This window comes from Orbicella franksi, chromosome 1, assembly GCF_964199315.1.
Source record: "Orbicella franksi chromosome 1, jaOrbFran1.1, whole genome shotgun sequence".
NCBI lineage: Eukaryota > Metazoa > Cnidaria > Anthozoa > Scleractinia > Merulinidae > Orbicella > Orbicella franksi.
Genome location: NC_138145.1, coordinates 20,959,940 through 20,975,686, shown reverse-complemented (window position 1 = coordinate 20,975,686; position 15,747 = coordinate 20,959,940). Strand labels below are relative to the sequence as shown.

General features: G+C 39.0%; 1 protein-coding gene and 1 pseudogene across 1 annotated transcript in view; both read left to right on the top strand.

Moving 5' to 3' along the window:
• Window positions 1-536: 536 nt before the first annotated feature.
• LOC145486508 (uncharacterized) lies at window positions 537-7,322 on the top strand (annotated as a pseudogene).
• Window positions 7,323-12,912: 5,590 nt separating this feature from the next.
• The window catches only part of LOC145486422 (uncharacterized), a 9,424-nt gene continuing 6,589 nt past the window's right edge, over window positions 12,913-15,747 (top strand). Inside the window, exons 1-4 of the mRNA XM_081465122.1 lie at window positions 12,913-13,379; window positions 14,123-14,231; window positions 14,609-14,722; window positions 15,505-15,550. Coding sequence (XP_081321248.1) covers window positions 12,913-13,379; window positions 14,123-14,231; window positions 14,609-14,722; window positions 15,505-15,550 — 736 coding nt within the window. The remainder of the gene's footprint in view (window positions 13,380-14,122; window positions 14,232-14,608; window positions 14,723-15,504; window positions 15,551-15,747) is intronic.

Below are 15,747 nucleotides of genomic sequence, written 5' to 3'. Positions count from 1 at the left end.
TCTGAACGGTCATTTGTTTTCTTCGTTGGGCTAATTCTCTCTTCTCTCAAGAAACTTTACAACAGGGGAGAAATGAAGTGTGGAAAGAAAGATTTTGCTCAAGTTGCATATATCAAATCAGATAATAAAGGTGTCAATTTATTCCTGAGAGTCATGTTTTGTAACTGAAAAATAACGTCCAGATTCGCCAAAGCTACCAGTTGATCTCTAACTAAAACAGATCGACTAGAGGACCTACAGATCTCAATGCGTTTTAAGAGAGGGAATTTTACACTGAGGTAAAATTCTGACCGGAAGGAAGGTAACCAGTCGTTTCGCCCGATAGCCAAATGCTCGTTCGTTCGCCTGAACTGAAAGTTCAAAGAAAGATATGCTTAAAATTCGCTTTCTTATGGGTACAGATTAGATCGAGCTCCAGACATGCCTCATTCTCGTCGTCTCAACCGCTTCTTCTCTTAGCCTTAATCGATTGTCGTGCCAAGGCCCCGCCGGCTAAGAGAAGCGAAAAGGGCTATAGGGACGAAAATGTATTCAAGATGGCTACAGTTCCGTGTCCAGGAAAAGGCATGGTCTTTTATTGAAAGGTTGCTGTCTATATGGAAGATTTCTTCGTTAACTGAACCAAATAGCAGATGCTACAAAAGACCAGTGATGACCACTGATTTAGCGAGGTAAGCTCGTCTTGTTCCCTACTCATGTCAAAGTTGTTGTTGTACTTGTGTAACCCAGAAACTGATACAAACGACAAAAATACACTACAGCTATGCAAGCTGTTGAAGTGCACATGTTTATGGATCTGCCACTCGCAGATGTAGAAACAAGACATCCTTTTGGGTGCGATATGTTAGCAACACCGGCAACGTTCAAATTGTTTCCTCTCAACGTCGATCTTGATGATCTCTGAACTCCCTAACAGTCACAGAATTTTTAGCCTGTCTTTCACATAAACAGATGCTTTATCCAGTCTCAGTCACACAGTTAACAAGTTTTTAGCAATCTCTGCATAAAATCAAACTTTTTATATCTTGTGTCTCTCACTCGCAAACCGAGTGCTTGGTTGGGTAAACATGTACACTGTACAGTTTTCTTTTGATATAAGACTCACGAAAATCCAGTCTTGTTCATTCGATTGCTGACATGTTTGTGACTTCGTCGAATGAAAACCCAGACCAGGAGGAAGAAGGATATCACAACACAGTGGATCATGAAAATCGCCAAAGGAAAAGAAGCTCTGTGCAGAAATTTGTTGAAGTCTTATTCTATGATGAAGGAGACGAAATTGATCAAAGTTCATCATAAACTGAGACTGAGAAATTATCTCAGGATGATCAGTACGGGGATGCTACAAAACAAATGGTTCTAGGACTACAGAAGTTAGACCGTGGTTGTAAGAAGAGCTTGTTAGCGCGTGTTACTGATGGACTCCTATCTAGATCAGACCACAGCCAACAAGATTTGTCAACTGGCAACATCGAAGACCACGTTGCAGTCGACACTGAAAATAAAGTATATGCAACTGTCGAAAATTACAGGAGACAAGAAGGAGTCCACGACATACAAAGAGAGAACTACCGGGAAAAGAACAATACCGTAGATTCAGTTAAAAGAGAGTTAGAGGTCGACCGAGAAGACAAGCCGACATCGATTTCAGCCAAATATAGCCAACGAAAAACTGGAATCGTGTCGATTACAGGTGATGTACAGCTGGGTCTATCCAACTTTGGTTTTGAACACGAAAGAAGTGAAGAAATAGAGGAAGAATGCTCCAGTGATGATACTTCAGGCCAACGAAGACAAAAAACATCTGTCACTTTCAGCTTGTCGGAATTGCCTGTCCAGCCATTAACGAACGGAGATGGGGGAAAAGATTTGGAACTTGAAGCATCTGTTGAGAAGCCACCGACTGTTGAGGACAGAAGTCAGGAAGAAGATAAAGTAACTGAATCTGTTGAGGATGGCTGTAATCCTTCAGCTTCAGAAGATAAGCAGGAAGCTGGTTCATTAACAATTCATCCAGCTAAGAAAAGACGTCCTAAAACAATCAAATACTGGTTGAGAGATCCAAACTTGTATCAGGTTTGTGCTTGTCTTCGTAAAAATGGTAACAAAGTAAATTTTATTGTGAGAAACATAATAATAGTAGGATGCAAAAATACAAATTACTTGAATAGTACAATATTATTTAGCAGGCCTATCTAGACATTCACATAGCGCATAACATAATTAAAGATCAGCGTCCGACTGCAACTATCCGATCGTTTCACAATGTCGTTTGAATCACCGGTTATCTAATGGTATTCATTTTTTTTTGCGCGCCGCGCCAGCGTTTGTTGGCCTCAGTGCGGTCTCTTTGAGAGAAAGTCCCGTATGATAATTATGAGCCTTGATTACAATAGCAATGTCGTTAAAAACTTAGCTATGCCAAGTACAAATTGATTCTCACGATATTTGCACTGCAGGAAACCAGTTTTTCAAGTAAGTTGTAGTCCTCCAAGTTCTTTTGAGCACGCACGAAATGCAAGGCACAGGTTAAGGTTTGTTCCGTTCTCGGAATGAAAAACTGTTGGATAACTCTCTTGTTAAACATTTTAGTGTTGAGCATCACTCTGGACTTACTCGTCGTTTGTATTTTGACTCGCTTAAGACTCATTAAAATTTTTATACCATGTCATGGAAGATACAGCCAATCAGAATACAGGAAAGCCATTGTATATTCGACGGTATTACACCCAGCCTTCCCATCGTGCACCGAGCGTATGACGCGTGTTGGCCACTGTATCTCCTATGGCATCTTATAAAATAGTTATGCAACGCTCTCTCGTAGTATACCATGGAATATCCTACTTTTCACTCACTTGTATTTTCTTGGTATGCGCACTCGCCTAAAGGCTTGTGTATACCGAGAAAATACACGTCACTAATGGGATATTAATATTCCAGGGTATACCACTCCAAAGCGTTGCATAACAAGTATATATATAGATACTTGAGACTAAAATATCTAAGAATATATCTATGTTGATATTATTTTCAGGTAGCGATGATCTTCACATGTGCAAGCCTTGTAAGAAACACAGTTTACACATATTTGCCTCGATATGTTTCTTACAGAAAGACTACAATTTGCAAAGGTAAATATTATATTAGTTTCTACCATTTTATTTTCCTACATATCGTTTGGAAAGTACATAATTTCTCAATTTAGAAGCACATTCGTGTGAAGCAAATTACCAGCAACAACAATCCATTTTCTGACGTGAATTTCCGAATATTTTTTTTTCAGGTTGTATTATATTGTTCTGTCTACTCCCTTTCTTCCATTTTCACTCTTTTTTTCCTTCTCCCATGAATGCTAACAATTGAATCACATCACATCCGAAATGGTAAATGAGTGCATTCTGGCAATTCCAAACATATTGGGCACGGACAGGCATTAAAAAGATATGACTTTTGTGAGTACTGTGTTTGCCGACTTTGGCGCAGAGTCTTTCAGTTTCGAAACAGTAAAATTAATCTAAGCAATCATGGGATGTGTGTGTGTGTGTGTGTGTGTGGGGGGGGGGGGGTGGGGTGGGGAGAAGCAGTACAACTCATTGCCAGTACACTCAAATAATTATATATTGAATATGGAATAACGATTTTTTTCTTGACTTTCCGATTCAACAGGCCATATCCCCTTCGTTTATATTCCTGTAGGTTAAAATCAAGCTAGTGATAGTTTTCATGTTGATGAAAAACATCGACTTGTTTTATTGGGCCCTTTGTCGTTTAGGAAGCCATCGCCTATTTTCCATTGGTTCTTATGATAAGCGCATCTTTTCCAACCATTTTCTGCGGAAAACTCAACGAGAGGATTGGAACCAAGGTAAGGGCAAGACGTAAATATATATTACAACTAATGCCTTCCTCTCACAAGCCAGGACGGTGTGTCTGAAACATCCAGCGTCCGGATGTTTCAGGCACTGGCCGCTATTTAGGTTTTGGACGTGGCTATAGGTGTATTGCTACGCCCGGTGGAATGGTAGTTCATCAGTTTCCGTTAGTCCATGGTGTTTTACCTAATCCATTCTCCACCAATTTAATGAGAGTGATGGGGAAGGGGTGTCGAAGAGGACAATATGAAATTTTCTTTTTCATTTGAACATCACAAGGCTCGAACTGCGTGGGCTGAGACCAGGTGATGTAATAACAGACTGTGTTAATTGTCATCGAAGATGTTAAGACATTATTAGTCTGTTCAAGTGCCGGGCTGTGTCAGTTGCCAGTAACACCATCCACATAATCTTAACTGTAGAATAACACATATTCCATAACAAATGAGAAATAAAATCATAACACATTTATGAATTAGAATCCTCGTTTCCAACGTAAAGAGTTTTTCCTTTCAACTCTGCATTGATTTGCTCTTGCAGTGGAGTTACCTACTGGCAGCTTCCGTTGTAATAGGCGGTATCGTCTGGAGTTATTTTCAAACTCCTTCCACCAGGCAAGCGACCTATGCACCAGTCATCTTGATAGGATTTGGCATGTCAGTTATGTTCGTCATGGAAATGGCTTTTATCACTGAACTGATTGGAGATAATAAGGTTTGTGCTTTATGGAAATAAGGTTAATATTTAAAATGTATGTTCCGTAGTATGCGGAATGTCACGTTTTCGTAAGAAAGTGCTTTGCTTTGTCACGTTTATCTCTGCTGCTTGTGTTTAGTTCAAGAGTTTGTATCACAGGGATTTTAATTATTCCTAGTTAAATATAGTTTGCATAGAGCATGTCACCTTGAAGAGGTTGTTTTCATTTCTCAATGGCTAGTCAATGACATCAGTGACTACGTAATGAATCAATGAAGATTTTGAGATTTTGTGATCTGTCTATTTTACAGGATACCAGTGGTTTGGTGATTTCCATTATAGTTGTAATCAATAGAGTCTCCAGCGGTGGTATTGTGATCGGCATACAAAGCTTTTATCCGGAAAAAGAGTAGGTACATCTACCCACTGACCCATCCATCAATCCTTCCTTCCCTCCCTCCCTCCCTCCCTCCCTCCCTCCCTCCGTCATTCCGTTAGTCTGTCTGTCCGAGTCCATCCATCCATTCACCCGTTCATCCACGACGAATCGTAATATTTATGGTGCTCAATACTTTTAACTTTCCATAAAAGTTACTAAATATTTTGCTTTGAAGGAAAAATCATATAACTGAATAAGAATGTTAAAAATCTACCGTTATATTACAAAAGTTACATTGGATAATAAAACAGTGTGTAAGGTATGTATAGTAATTACGATCAGAAACTGTCAGCTGAAAAATTTTCAAATGAACTGAAAATATTCATGTAGAATGTTATAAAGATATCTACTTACGTTTTAACCGCAAAAATGATAGAGGTTTCGGAAGTATTGCTTTACTTCCAAATTTTACACCAAAAATGTATTGCTAGAGGTTGGGGAAGAATTACAGAGGTTTGTTATAGGAAGGGATTTTGTGTTTCATAATTTTTTGAGTCTCTACCTTAAAGAGTTGTTGTGTTTCAAACATTTTAGGTGTATACAGTAAAAGAATACCACACAACTCTCTAACCATAGCATTATAGGGCACAACACAAGGTTTAATGTCGTTCCTCAAACGGCTCTTAGTACAAAACGAGCTTTATATATACAACAGCAAGCTCTACAATCGGAATAAGTTTTATCTTTCTTTGAGTGATGAATCTGAAGTGATGAACTGAGGGGGGCGGGGATGGTGCATTGGTGAGAGCGCTTGTCTTCCACCTATGTGGCACGGGTTGGTTGCTGGTTCTCACCCTGCTCCGAGGGTTTTTCTCCGGCTTCTCCGGTCCCCCCCCCCCCCCTCTCCACCCTCACCTCCCCACAAGAGCCAACACTCCAATTTTCAACTCCACCAGTATAGAGGGGACCCATATTAAAATCAGCTAAGGCTAATGTAGCTTTCTCTAGACATTTTAATTTTATTTTTATTTGTATTTAATCTGATATAAACCCATAGGCTTACATTCGGAGGGGTGTATTATCGGAAAGATTTTTGCGCCTGGGATTTAGTTTATTATTTTCGTGTATCAAATGAGTAAAATAAAAATAAATCAAGGACCATGTAAAGGATAAAACTCAAACAACGCAACTTGGTAATTGATTGTTTACCGGGCTTTCTCAAGGCTTGGTCACTTATCTATTTTTCCCTCTGTTCTGGTAGCTCGAACTCAAATGAAGCGATTAGTAATTACGTACAACAAGTCTTTATAATGGCACCTGGGATATTAACTCTGGTTGGATCCTTGCTGGTTTTGTCCTTACAACCTTCAGTGTTGACCTGCAAAGCCAAAGGTGGGCGATGTATATATGGTGGTCCATAAAAGAAATCAATTTGTATTGAAATGTTTCCGACTGATCGGTATAGTGATAGCAATGTCAGTTACGTTTGTAGCGAACAAAAATAAATCCATATTCTAGTATGGGGGAGGCGTGTTAGCCTCATTTTACTGTGCTGTGCTCTCAGTCGAGTGGTCCGGGTTCGAAGCCCGGTCGGAGTCGTTGTATTAAGCTTTTGGGCAAGAAAATTAACTTTCACAGTACCTCTCTTTGCCCAGGTACATATATGGGCACTGGTTGCTGGGAGTAACCCTGCGATGGACTGGCTTCCCATCTAGAAAGGAGTTTAGAAATACTCGTAGCTGCTACATGCTACGGAAACTAGAGGTGAGCGCCTGACTGGTGGGCCACTAGACCCGAATGCACATTTAACCTACCTTTTACCTCACCATTCTGGAATAAATAATCAGATAGACTCCCAAGCAAAGTAGATTCTTTGTCCCAAGTTTAAGGTTGTATAGTTAAGGGTGAAAAGTTCCATCAGAAAGGATCGGAACTTCCTATTCACGGGCTTTTGGAAATGAGATAGCGCCTGAAAGCTTAGTGGAAAACAACAAAAATAGAAGATAGGAAAGAGTTTTCTCTGTATCCTCAGCTTAGCTTCCTTCTATTTGAAGTTAGTGTTGGAAATGATAGGGGTAGAAATTGATATTAAATTTATATCTACAGGCGTCAAATTCCGTCACCAAATTAACAAATATACCCTAATTAAAAAACCCCGAACTTTTATTTGATAACGCCCTCTATGCTTCTTGTTTGATTTTATAGCAGTAAAGGAGAACACGGAAATTCAGGCAGACGAAGGTAAATCTCCACCCGATGAGATTACTCCGCAGTCTTCATCCAACCACACAGCAACACTAAACGTTTCCCAGGATGTCAGCCAAAATACTACCATGGTTTTGATGCATTCTTATCCTCAGGACACCAAAATGTGACACATTCATTGTGGATGAACAATTTCGGTGGCTGACGTATTTATCGCGACTTTTAGGTTTCATTTGAAAAATTATTTGATATATAGCTGTTATTAACGTAAATTTTATAATTTTTTATGAATGCATAGATCTCATCTTATCTTACATTCATATCTTATAGTATGAATGGCAGTGTTGTGAAATAAAATACTGCCGACAATATCTGCTTCCTTGTGATTGGCTAAAAATTATAATTGACAACACTGCATGCACCGACATGGGTTCGTCACGCAATTCAGAACTTTTGTCCGATGAATAACCAATCCATTCATTAATCCATCCATCCATCGATCCATTCATCCATCGATCCATCCATCCGTCCATCCGTCCATCCGTCCATCCGTCCATCCGTCCATCCGTCCGTCCATCAATCAATCAATCATTTTATTTAAAAACTCGCTTAAAATCTTCAGTAAGTACAATATTATAACGATCTAAATACAAATATTACATTAATTAAAAACTATCATATACTGTTTTACAAGATTGTCGAATGAGAATCCGATGACTCAAATACACGATTGATTTGCGTCTTGAACTTGGCAATCGATTTAATCTTTCTAATGTTTCTAGGCAATGAATTCCACAATAAAGCACCACTGTAACTGAAACTACGTCTCAAATAATTGCTACGCGGCCTTGGCAATGTCAATTTACCGAAAGAGTCACGGAAATCATAGTCTGTGCTCTGTTCGTTGAATAGGTCCTGCAAGTACACTGGAGCTAACTCGTTAAAGGATTTAAACTTCATTGTCGCTTTTTGTTTCATTCTTTTTAGTACTAGTTTGTTCCATCTCAGTGTTTCAATCTTTGATCTGTTGCTGTTTGCACAGTTCCAGAATCTATTGTAGTACATTAATTCACCTCAAGAAGCTAGTTATTGTCAAAGGAACATAATGCATGTGAGGGTTGATAGATTTTAATTTTAATTCTAAGTTTAATTTTGATGTTAATTCACCTCAACAAGCTAATTGTTGTCGAAGGAATATAATGTGAGGGTTGATAGATTGATTTTAATTTTTCGAAAACAGTTTGTTTAAATATCTGCAGGTAGCTTGCAGTTCGCGAAGCACACGCTGGACTTGACTTGACTTGACTTGACAGCGTGGACTTGAATGAAGCCAATTTTGGTTTTATCCGTCTGTTTCTTTATCGCTCGCTACTTCGTAGAACTGTACGAAATTTCTGTAGTTTCTATATTAAATAAACGGTGGAATAGTCTGCATTCAAGTAATTCGCCTCAACTGACCCGCAGATAACTGAAAATTTGATTGCGTTAAACGTTTCGCACGACAAAGCACGACACATGCGACATTGTGACTTCGCACATGCACGATAAGAAATCGAGCGGTTGCGAGCAGAAGTTCCCTCCCGTCTCTCACCCAGAAGAAAGAGAAGGGAATTTCTGTCTCACAGGGTAGGGTAGAGTTTGAGATAGCCGACCTCGAGATAGAGAGGCTCCACTGTACTAACCTATATTTTTCTGTCATCTCTTCATTTGATCATCAGTGTTTTGGCTTCATTTTAAAATCATTACGTGTTTGGGCGGGCCAGAGTACGGCTATATTTAGTCATCACGTTTTGGGGCGATATCAGAAACCTTACGGCTATATTTAGTCATCACGTTTTGGGGCGATATCAGAAACCTTCATTGAACCATCACGTTTTGGGGCGGTATCAGACATAGCTTCATTTAATCCAGAGATTATCACGTTTTTTGAGGGTATCAGACCTAGCTCATAATTATGTACTTGGCATATATTTAATGCTTGAGTACCACTTCCATTCTTTTGTGTCACGTCAAATATCGTTTTCTTACGAACGAATCTATTTTTTGAGCAGCTATTGTCTATTTTCCATTGTCTCTTTGAATGCTTGTTCCTTTCAGTCGAAAGACGCAGACCTTTCTTTATGCGTAGTTGTCTTGGCGCAAGCGGTCGTACCGTGTAATAACTGTCCAACAAATCAGTACATTTGCTACTGAATCGTACATGGCAGATATTCGGGAAACAGACTTGGGTTTCATATAATGATGAACAGAACAGGACTATTCACTATAGTAGCCGACCTCTCTAATTTATTTACCAACAAGTAAAATGAAAAGCTTCACCGCCTGGGGCTATGCAGCAATTTACGTTCTTGGAGTTATTTTTATGATTAAAATCCGCTCGATTTTCCGTGATATATATGCACAACTGGTCGAAGTGTTACAGTGTTACGGTCACTTGACGTGTCATTTTCACATTTTTATGTGATTTCAATGTGTCTCGTGGGTCTCACAGTGTTACGACTATTAAAACAGTAAGGGAGCAGATAGTTTGAATAGAAGTAACCCGATTCCTCCTTCAGACCGTAAACCTGGTGTACTGTCCCCTTTCGATTTTGTCATATTTTAAACGATGGGTGGAAAAGAAAGTTCCCACTTATTCAACCACGCCCATCTTGACTAAACTCTTGTGTGCTGGTGTTTGATGGCGACTGTTAAGACACCTTATTTGATAAGATCAGCCAAATTACACGTTTTATTTTCAAGGTTAAAACTTTCTCGTAGAACCGGTTAACATACTGACATTTGGCCGCTGTCTTGCTGAAGTTGTAGACTGAAGATGAGAATTTGAATTCAGAGTAAATCTTCACGCCAACTTTTCGTAAATAACTGCTGCCTGTTATGGGTTTCGAAACGAGCTACGTGCTTTAGATGTCTGGTTCGCCTTCACTGTGTATGAACAGTTTTCGTAACTGGCACATTTACCCGCGACTTACCCGTGTTGTTTTCACATTCATTAATTTGAAAATTTTCTCATATATAGGTCTTATAATTACAAAGGTAAATGTTGCAATTTTCAACGAATACTGCAATAATAGGATGTGATTTCTGATCTTGAATTCAAAATCACTTCGCTTTCGAGTTCGAATTCGGATTGGTTTGAAAGGCCACGTGAACCACGACCATCCTTATCGACTGAGTTATCGAGGATTGATGTCTTAAGACGATACTTGGGTAAGCTCATTTTTCTTGTTTTAAAGGTACAAAACGTTTTTATCGAAATTCTGCTTGCTCGCCGAATCAGATTATTAAATATATTCTTGGTCAACTTGGATGCATGTTACACCAGCTGTAATTTGAGTCACCTGAAGTACGTTGGAGAAGCAGAGATAGAGTCTAAGTATGTTTCTTCGACGCTTGCTGTTTCATTTCTGTTTTTATAGGAAGGTAGGGACGCTCAATCACTTACTTACAAGCTACAACACAAGCGCACTTACTGCAATAGAATTATTTTAGGAACGTTTAAATCATGTAGCTAGTGCCTCTACGTAAATAAGGGGCGTAAACAACACATTGTAACGGTTAGTTTTTGTATTGATCAGCAATTATTGGCTAAATAAAACAACCGAGGTTACCATTTGACTGTTTGCATTAAGTATTCCTTGAATGATAATAAGGCAAGAAAACACTAAAAGCTGTTAAAGCCTTTGGATTATGTCCAGCTGTGGTCACGAAACCGCGTAGCTACGTAGTAACGGCATGGTCGCGTAGCTAAGTATAGCCGCGCGGCAACGCACGTAGACTTCTAGCCCCATCGCCACAAATCACGCCACGCGTCTTTGACAATGTCTTGATCAATATGAGGATGAATAACAGGACAGACGCATGGGCTATCCCAAAACTGACTTCAATCTTCCCAACGCGAAAATGTATACCTTGCTTGCTCTAAATTAATGGCAGACTTGACGTGCGTTGACATCACTTAGCGTGAATTTAGAACAAAGGTCAGCTGCTCGTCAAATTATCATTGTCTATTTTTAACGGCGTTGATGACGTAGATAACAAGGGGGTTAATTAGAAATCACACAGTTACCTCGAACGTTAACGCACTACAATTTTACCCTACTATATCGAACTGTCAAGGGAAACAAAAGCCACGTTCGAGATGTCCGGGGCTCGAGAAATCCTAGAAAGTTATTATAAAGTGACTGAGAAAGTTTGTCTAAGTGGGAATGGGTCGAATTTGAAATAGCGGGAAATTCAAGACAATCGAAGTCCAGATAGAGAGGCTCAAACGGTGCTAACCTAGATTTTTCTACCATCTCTTCATTTGTTCATCACGTTTTTGGGCGGTATCAGACCTGGCTCATAATTATGAACTTGGCATGTATTGCATGTTTGAGTGCTATTTCCTCTCTTTTGTGTCAGACATCGTTTTCTTACGAACGACATCTATTTCTGAGGAGCTATTGTCTATTTTCCATTGTCTGGTAGAATTATTGTTCCTTTCAGCCGAAAGAACCAGATCTTTCTTTACGCGCATTTATCTTTACCGTGCTATAACTGTCCAACAAATGAGAACATGTGCTATTTAGTCGTACATGGGAGATATTTGGGGAACAGGCTTGTGTTTCATATAATGGTGAACAGGAGAGGACGATCTACTATAGTAGCAATCTCTGTAATTACCTGCAAGTAAAATTGAAAGCTTCACCGCAAGGGGTTCTGCAAGCAATTTACTTTCTTGGATAATTAAAATCCACTTTATTTTTCTTTGATTATACATGCATAACTGGTCGCAGTGTCAAAGTTTCTCTGATAGCAAATTTGATCCCTGTGACTGAAATTCCTGTCAAATTAAGAGATTTCTTTACAGTGTTTTAACTGCACTATAACCAGTAAAATGAATGTTCCGCGGTAGCTGAAGACTAAAATATACCTGCAATCGATTTGCAGTGGACGATCAAGAACAATTATGACAGTTATCACTGAACCGTCCCGACAATTATAGTTACACCACTCTTTGACGTCTTTTTTGTCGCCGTGGTAGTGCTGCTTAGTGAAGTGTGCAATGTGCAATGAGTGCTATAAATTGGATCAAAGTCAGAAGTGTAGAACTTATCGAATTACGAGTGTGTTCTTGACAGCCCCTGCTTCATTCTCCACTGGACGGTTCCGTAGATGAACTGCATGACACCCACTCCTGCACCGAAGATTCAAAACGTTTCATAGGTAAGAGAGGTTATTGCCGTACCGACAAATGCCTTAAAGCTTGTGAAACTTAGTAACTGGTGCCATGTTTGGCTTATTGGGTGTAATATTCCATAAGTGATATGCTTTCTTGAAAACACTGCAAAATTTCTCGATAGCAACCGCGCTAATTATAATGAGTTCATAATTCTTTGTAAAATTATGAATTTTTTTAACTTGCGTCGTTCAAAAAGTATTCAGTACACCGGGTTCAAATTCCTCGGGACAGTTAATCGTTTAATGTTCTTTCAATGTTCAGAACTGATATTATTGCAGCTAGCTCCAGTCGATAAGACACTTAATCGCCTATGCTAATGAGGCAAATATTGCAACAGACAAAGATTCCCCTAAACAGTTAATCAGTCTCTCTGTTGTACAGCGGAGTTTGGACCCACAGTAATCCCGAGACTGATCCAGTACTTAGAAAAGTTTAGCTGTATGGTATCGTCATTCCAGCTCATTTATATGCAATTTTGAATCTTTTGTTTCAGAAAAAGCAAGTATCAGTCGTTTTGGAATTACTGCAGGCAAATAATGAGGGCAAGGGAACGGTTTTCGTGCGCCGTTGGAAATGTCTTCAACGACCTGTACTCGCAGCTCATCTTCTCATTCTTGATTATATTCCTCATGAAAGTCGTGGAACTTTCAGCTTCACAGGCGGGGATGATGGTGCTGATTACACAAATTTCAGACGCCTCGATGTCTCTGATAACTGGGTACCTTGGCGACAATGTCAATGTTCCTTTCCTATCGAACAAAATCGGCAGACGAAAATCTTGGCATCTCGTTGCAACATTTTTAATGGCAATCGGAGTCCCTCTTTTGTTCAGCAAGTGCTTTTTGTGTGATGGAAGAGATCAAAGCTGGATTCCACTTGTGTACTTTGGCTTCTTTTCGGTGTTGACAGGTGGTTGCTTTAGCATGGTGGAGATAAATCACTTGGCATTTGTCACTAATACGGCTGACAAAGCCTCGGAACTTACAGTATTTACTGCCTTGAGGTTAGAGCTAAACAACTACGATTTTTAAACTTTTAGTTGTTAATTAGTTCCCAGTTATGAGGATGACAAGTGTTGCGAGGGATACTTAAACTCGTTGAGAGTTCTGCATTCACGAGATAAAGATGAAATCGTGCCAGCTTTATTTAAGAAATAGAAAACACGTTCCGTGTTTCTATCGAGTTATAGAAACACGAGTGGAAATTTGGGAGGACGAGAAATGCTGTGGACTGCCTTTTACGAGTTCTCAATCAATCAATCAATCAATCAACCAACCAACCAACCAACCAATCAATCAATCAATCAATCAATCAATCAATCAATCAATCAATCAATCAATCATTTATTTACCCACGTATTGTCTAGTGAGCTAAAAGCTCGTTCAAAGTACGTACCCGCGGGTAAAAGACGAAAATAACAAAATGAAAAATATAATATTGTTTTTATAACTCGATAGAAACACGTGGAATATGTTTTCTATTTCTTTTAGAAAATTCCGCCACCAAAAAAGAAAACAACTTGTTTACTTTGATCATGAAAATGTAAATTTTCTTTGCTCGCGCCATCATTTTGTCAACAGCTCGTGGTAGTTCCGTGTTTCTATCGAAGTCAAATAGAAACATGATTCTAAATCAATCAGCGCGCGTAATTTGGGCTATTTTCTATATATATATATATATATATATATATATATATATATATATATATATATTAATTATGCTCTTTCGTTTGATTTCATTTTCTAGGACAATGTTTAGCTTCTTAAGTGGTGTCTATGTTTACGTGGTCGCCTGGGCTCTTCTTGGTCAAGACAGTGGAGATAACCTGGGGCCTGACAACCTGACAGATTTTGCGGTTAGTAGAATAACATGCCGTGTAATCTGTTGCTTGATTTTTCCAAAAAAACAAATAAAAAAACAAAATGATTTCATTGTTATGCGCGCATTCTTGCAATTATGTGGAAAGTTTGAAGCGCAGAGAATTGAACAAATCCTTACAGATGTCATTGCCGCCTTTTCCCTTCTTAATTTGTTCACGTTAGTCCTGAGTTCAGCTTCACGGCCATGCTTGAAAATAGTCAACTGGTCTACCTCCCGTCAGTTCGGATTTTAATCAAGTTATTTTCATTTACATTCTTTGTTTTCCTGTTTGTTACTCGCTGGCCATGGAAAGCCCCATTGGGGGATTGGGCAATTCAGGTATTTATTTATTATGTATTATTGATATCACAGTATTTCTCTTGGATTACAACCGGGACAGGAGTCCTTTTTGCAAACGCTTTCTACATTGGGACAGAGGAACTCAAGAACCGTGTACGAACATCTAGTACATATATGGATCTTGGGGTAAGAAAAGAACGATTAAAACTTTCAATGCCTTCAATTTTGAGCAAAGTACCTTTTTAAAGTATGGTAACTTATCCTCTCTTGCTTATGATCAACACGAAACTTGCAATGGGACTTTAATCTTTCGCTGGAAAGATGTACACTGCATGCAGCTGTGCGAAGATGTACGACTTGTAACACTTTCAATCTCAAGGAAAATGTAACCGTGATTACACTTTATGGCATTCTGTATGTCATAACATCCCAACTATCAAATACGTTTACATGTACGCACTTTTAGATAGGGGAAGTCTGAATCTAGTTTCAAGATCACGGCGAAGAGAGGGGTTTTCAATTGAGTGTCGCAAAGCCAAAACCTAAGCAATTGCTCTGACTAATCACAAAGGACACAGAAAATCCAGTGAACCAATCAAAACTCCAAGTAATTAGATGCAGTGCAGAAAAACGAGTGGGAGTGAGTCACGATTGGTTTTGGTTTTACTTCTAATTGGATGAAAAAGTGGCGCGACCTTTTCAATGCAATCGTGTAACGTAGTTGATGCAATGCCAATTGCTTTTCGACACTCAAATGGAAACCACTCTTATGTACCATGGATCAGTAGCTAAAGAAAAACTCTTGAAATACATGACACGTTACATGTGTTTTTGGCTCAATGTGAATTACCCGAAAGAGAACGTAAGAAAATAGTACTCTGTTCTTTCTCATTTCAGTATACCGAGCTGTAACCTTGTAGGTCTTTTGCGTGTTCTTGTATATTCAAAACTGATTTTTTTTTTTTCAGCGTGGCGGAAGACTTTTTATGGGAGTTTTAGAACTGGGAAATCAAGGTAAGTTTGAAATTACTGGTAGTCAGCATGAAAAAAAAGAACTGATCGCCAATAATTGATAAGGTTCACATGCGGCTGAGGAGCTGGCTCTATGTTATTATAAAGTAGAGTGACACGAAAAGGGTACACTAGCAAATTGAACTGTTTTCTTGCAATTGGTAATATTTCCTTTCAATTCTGTAAATAATATGAACAAA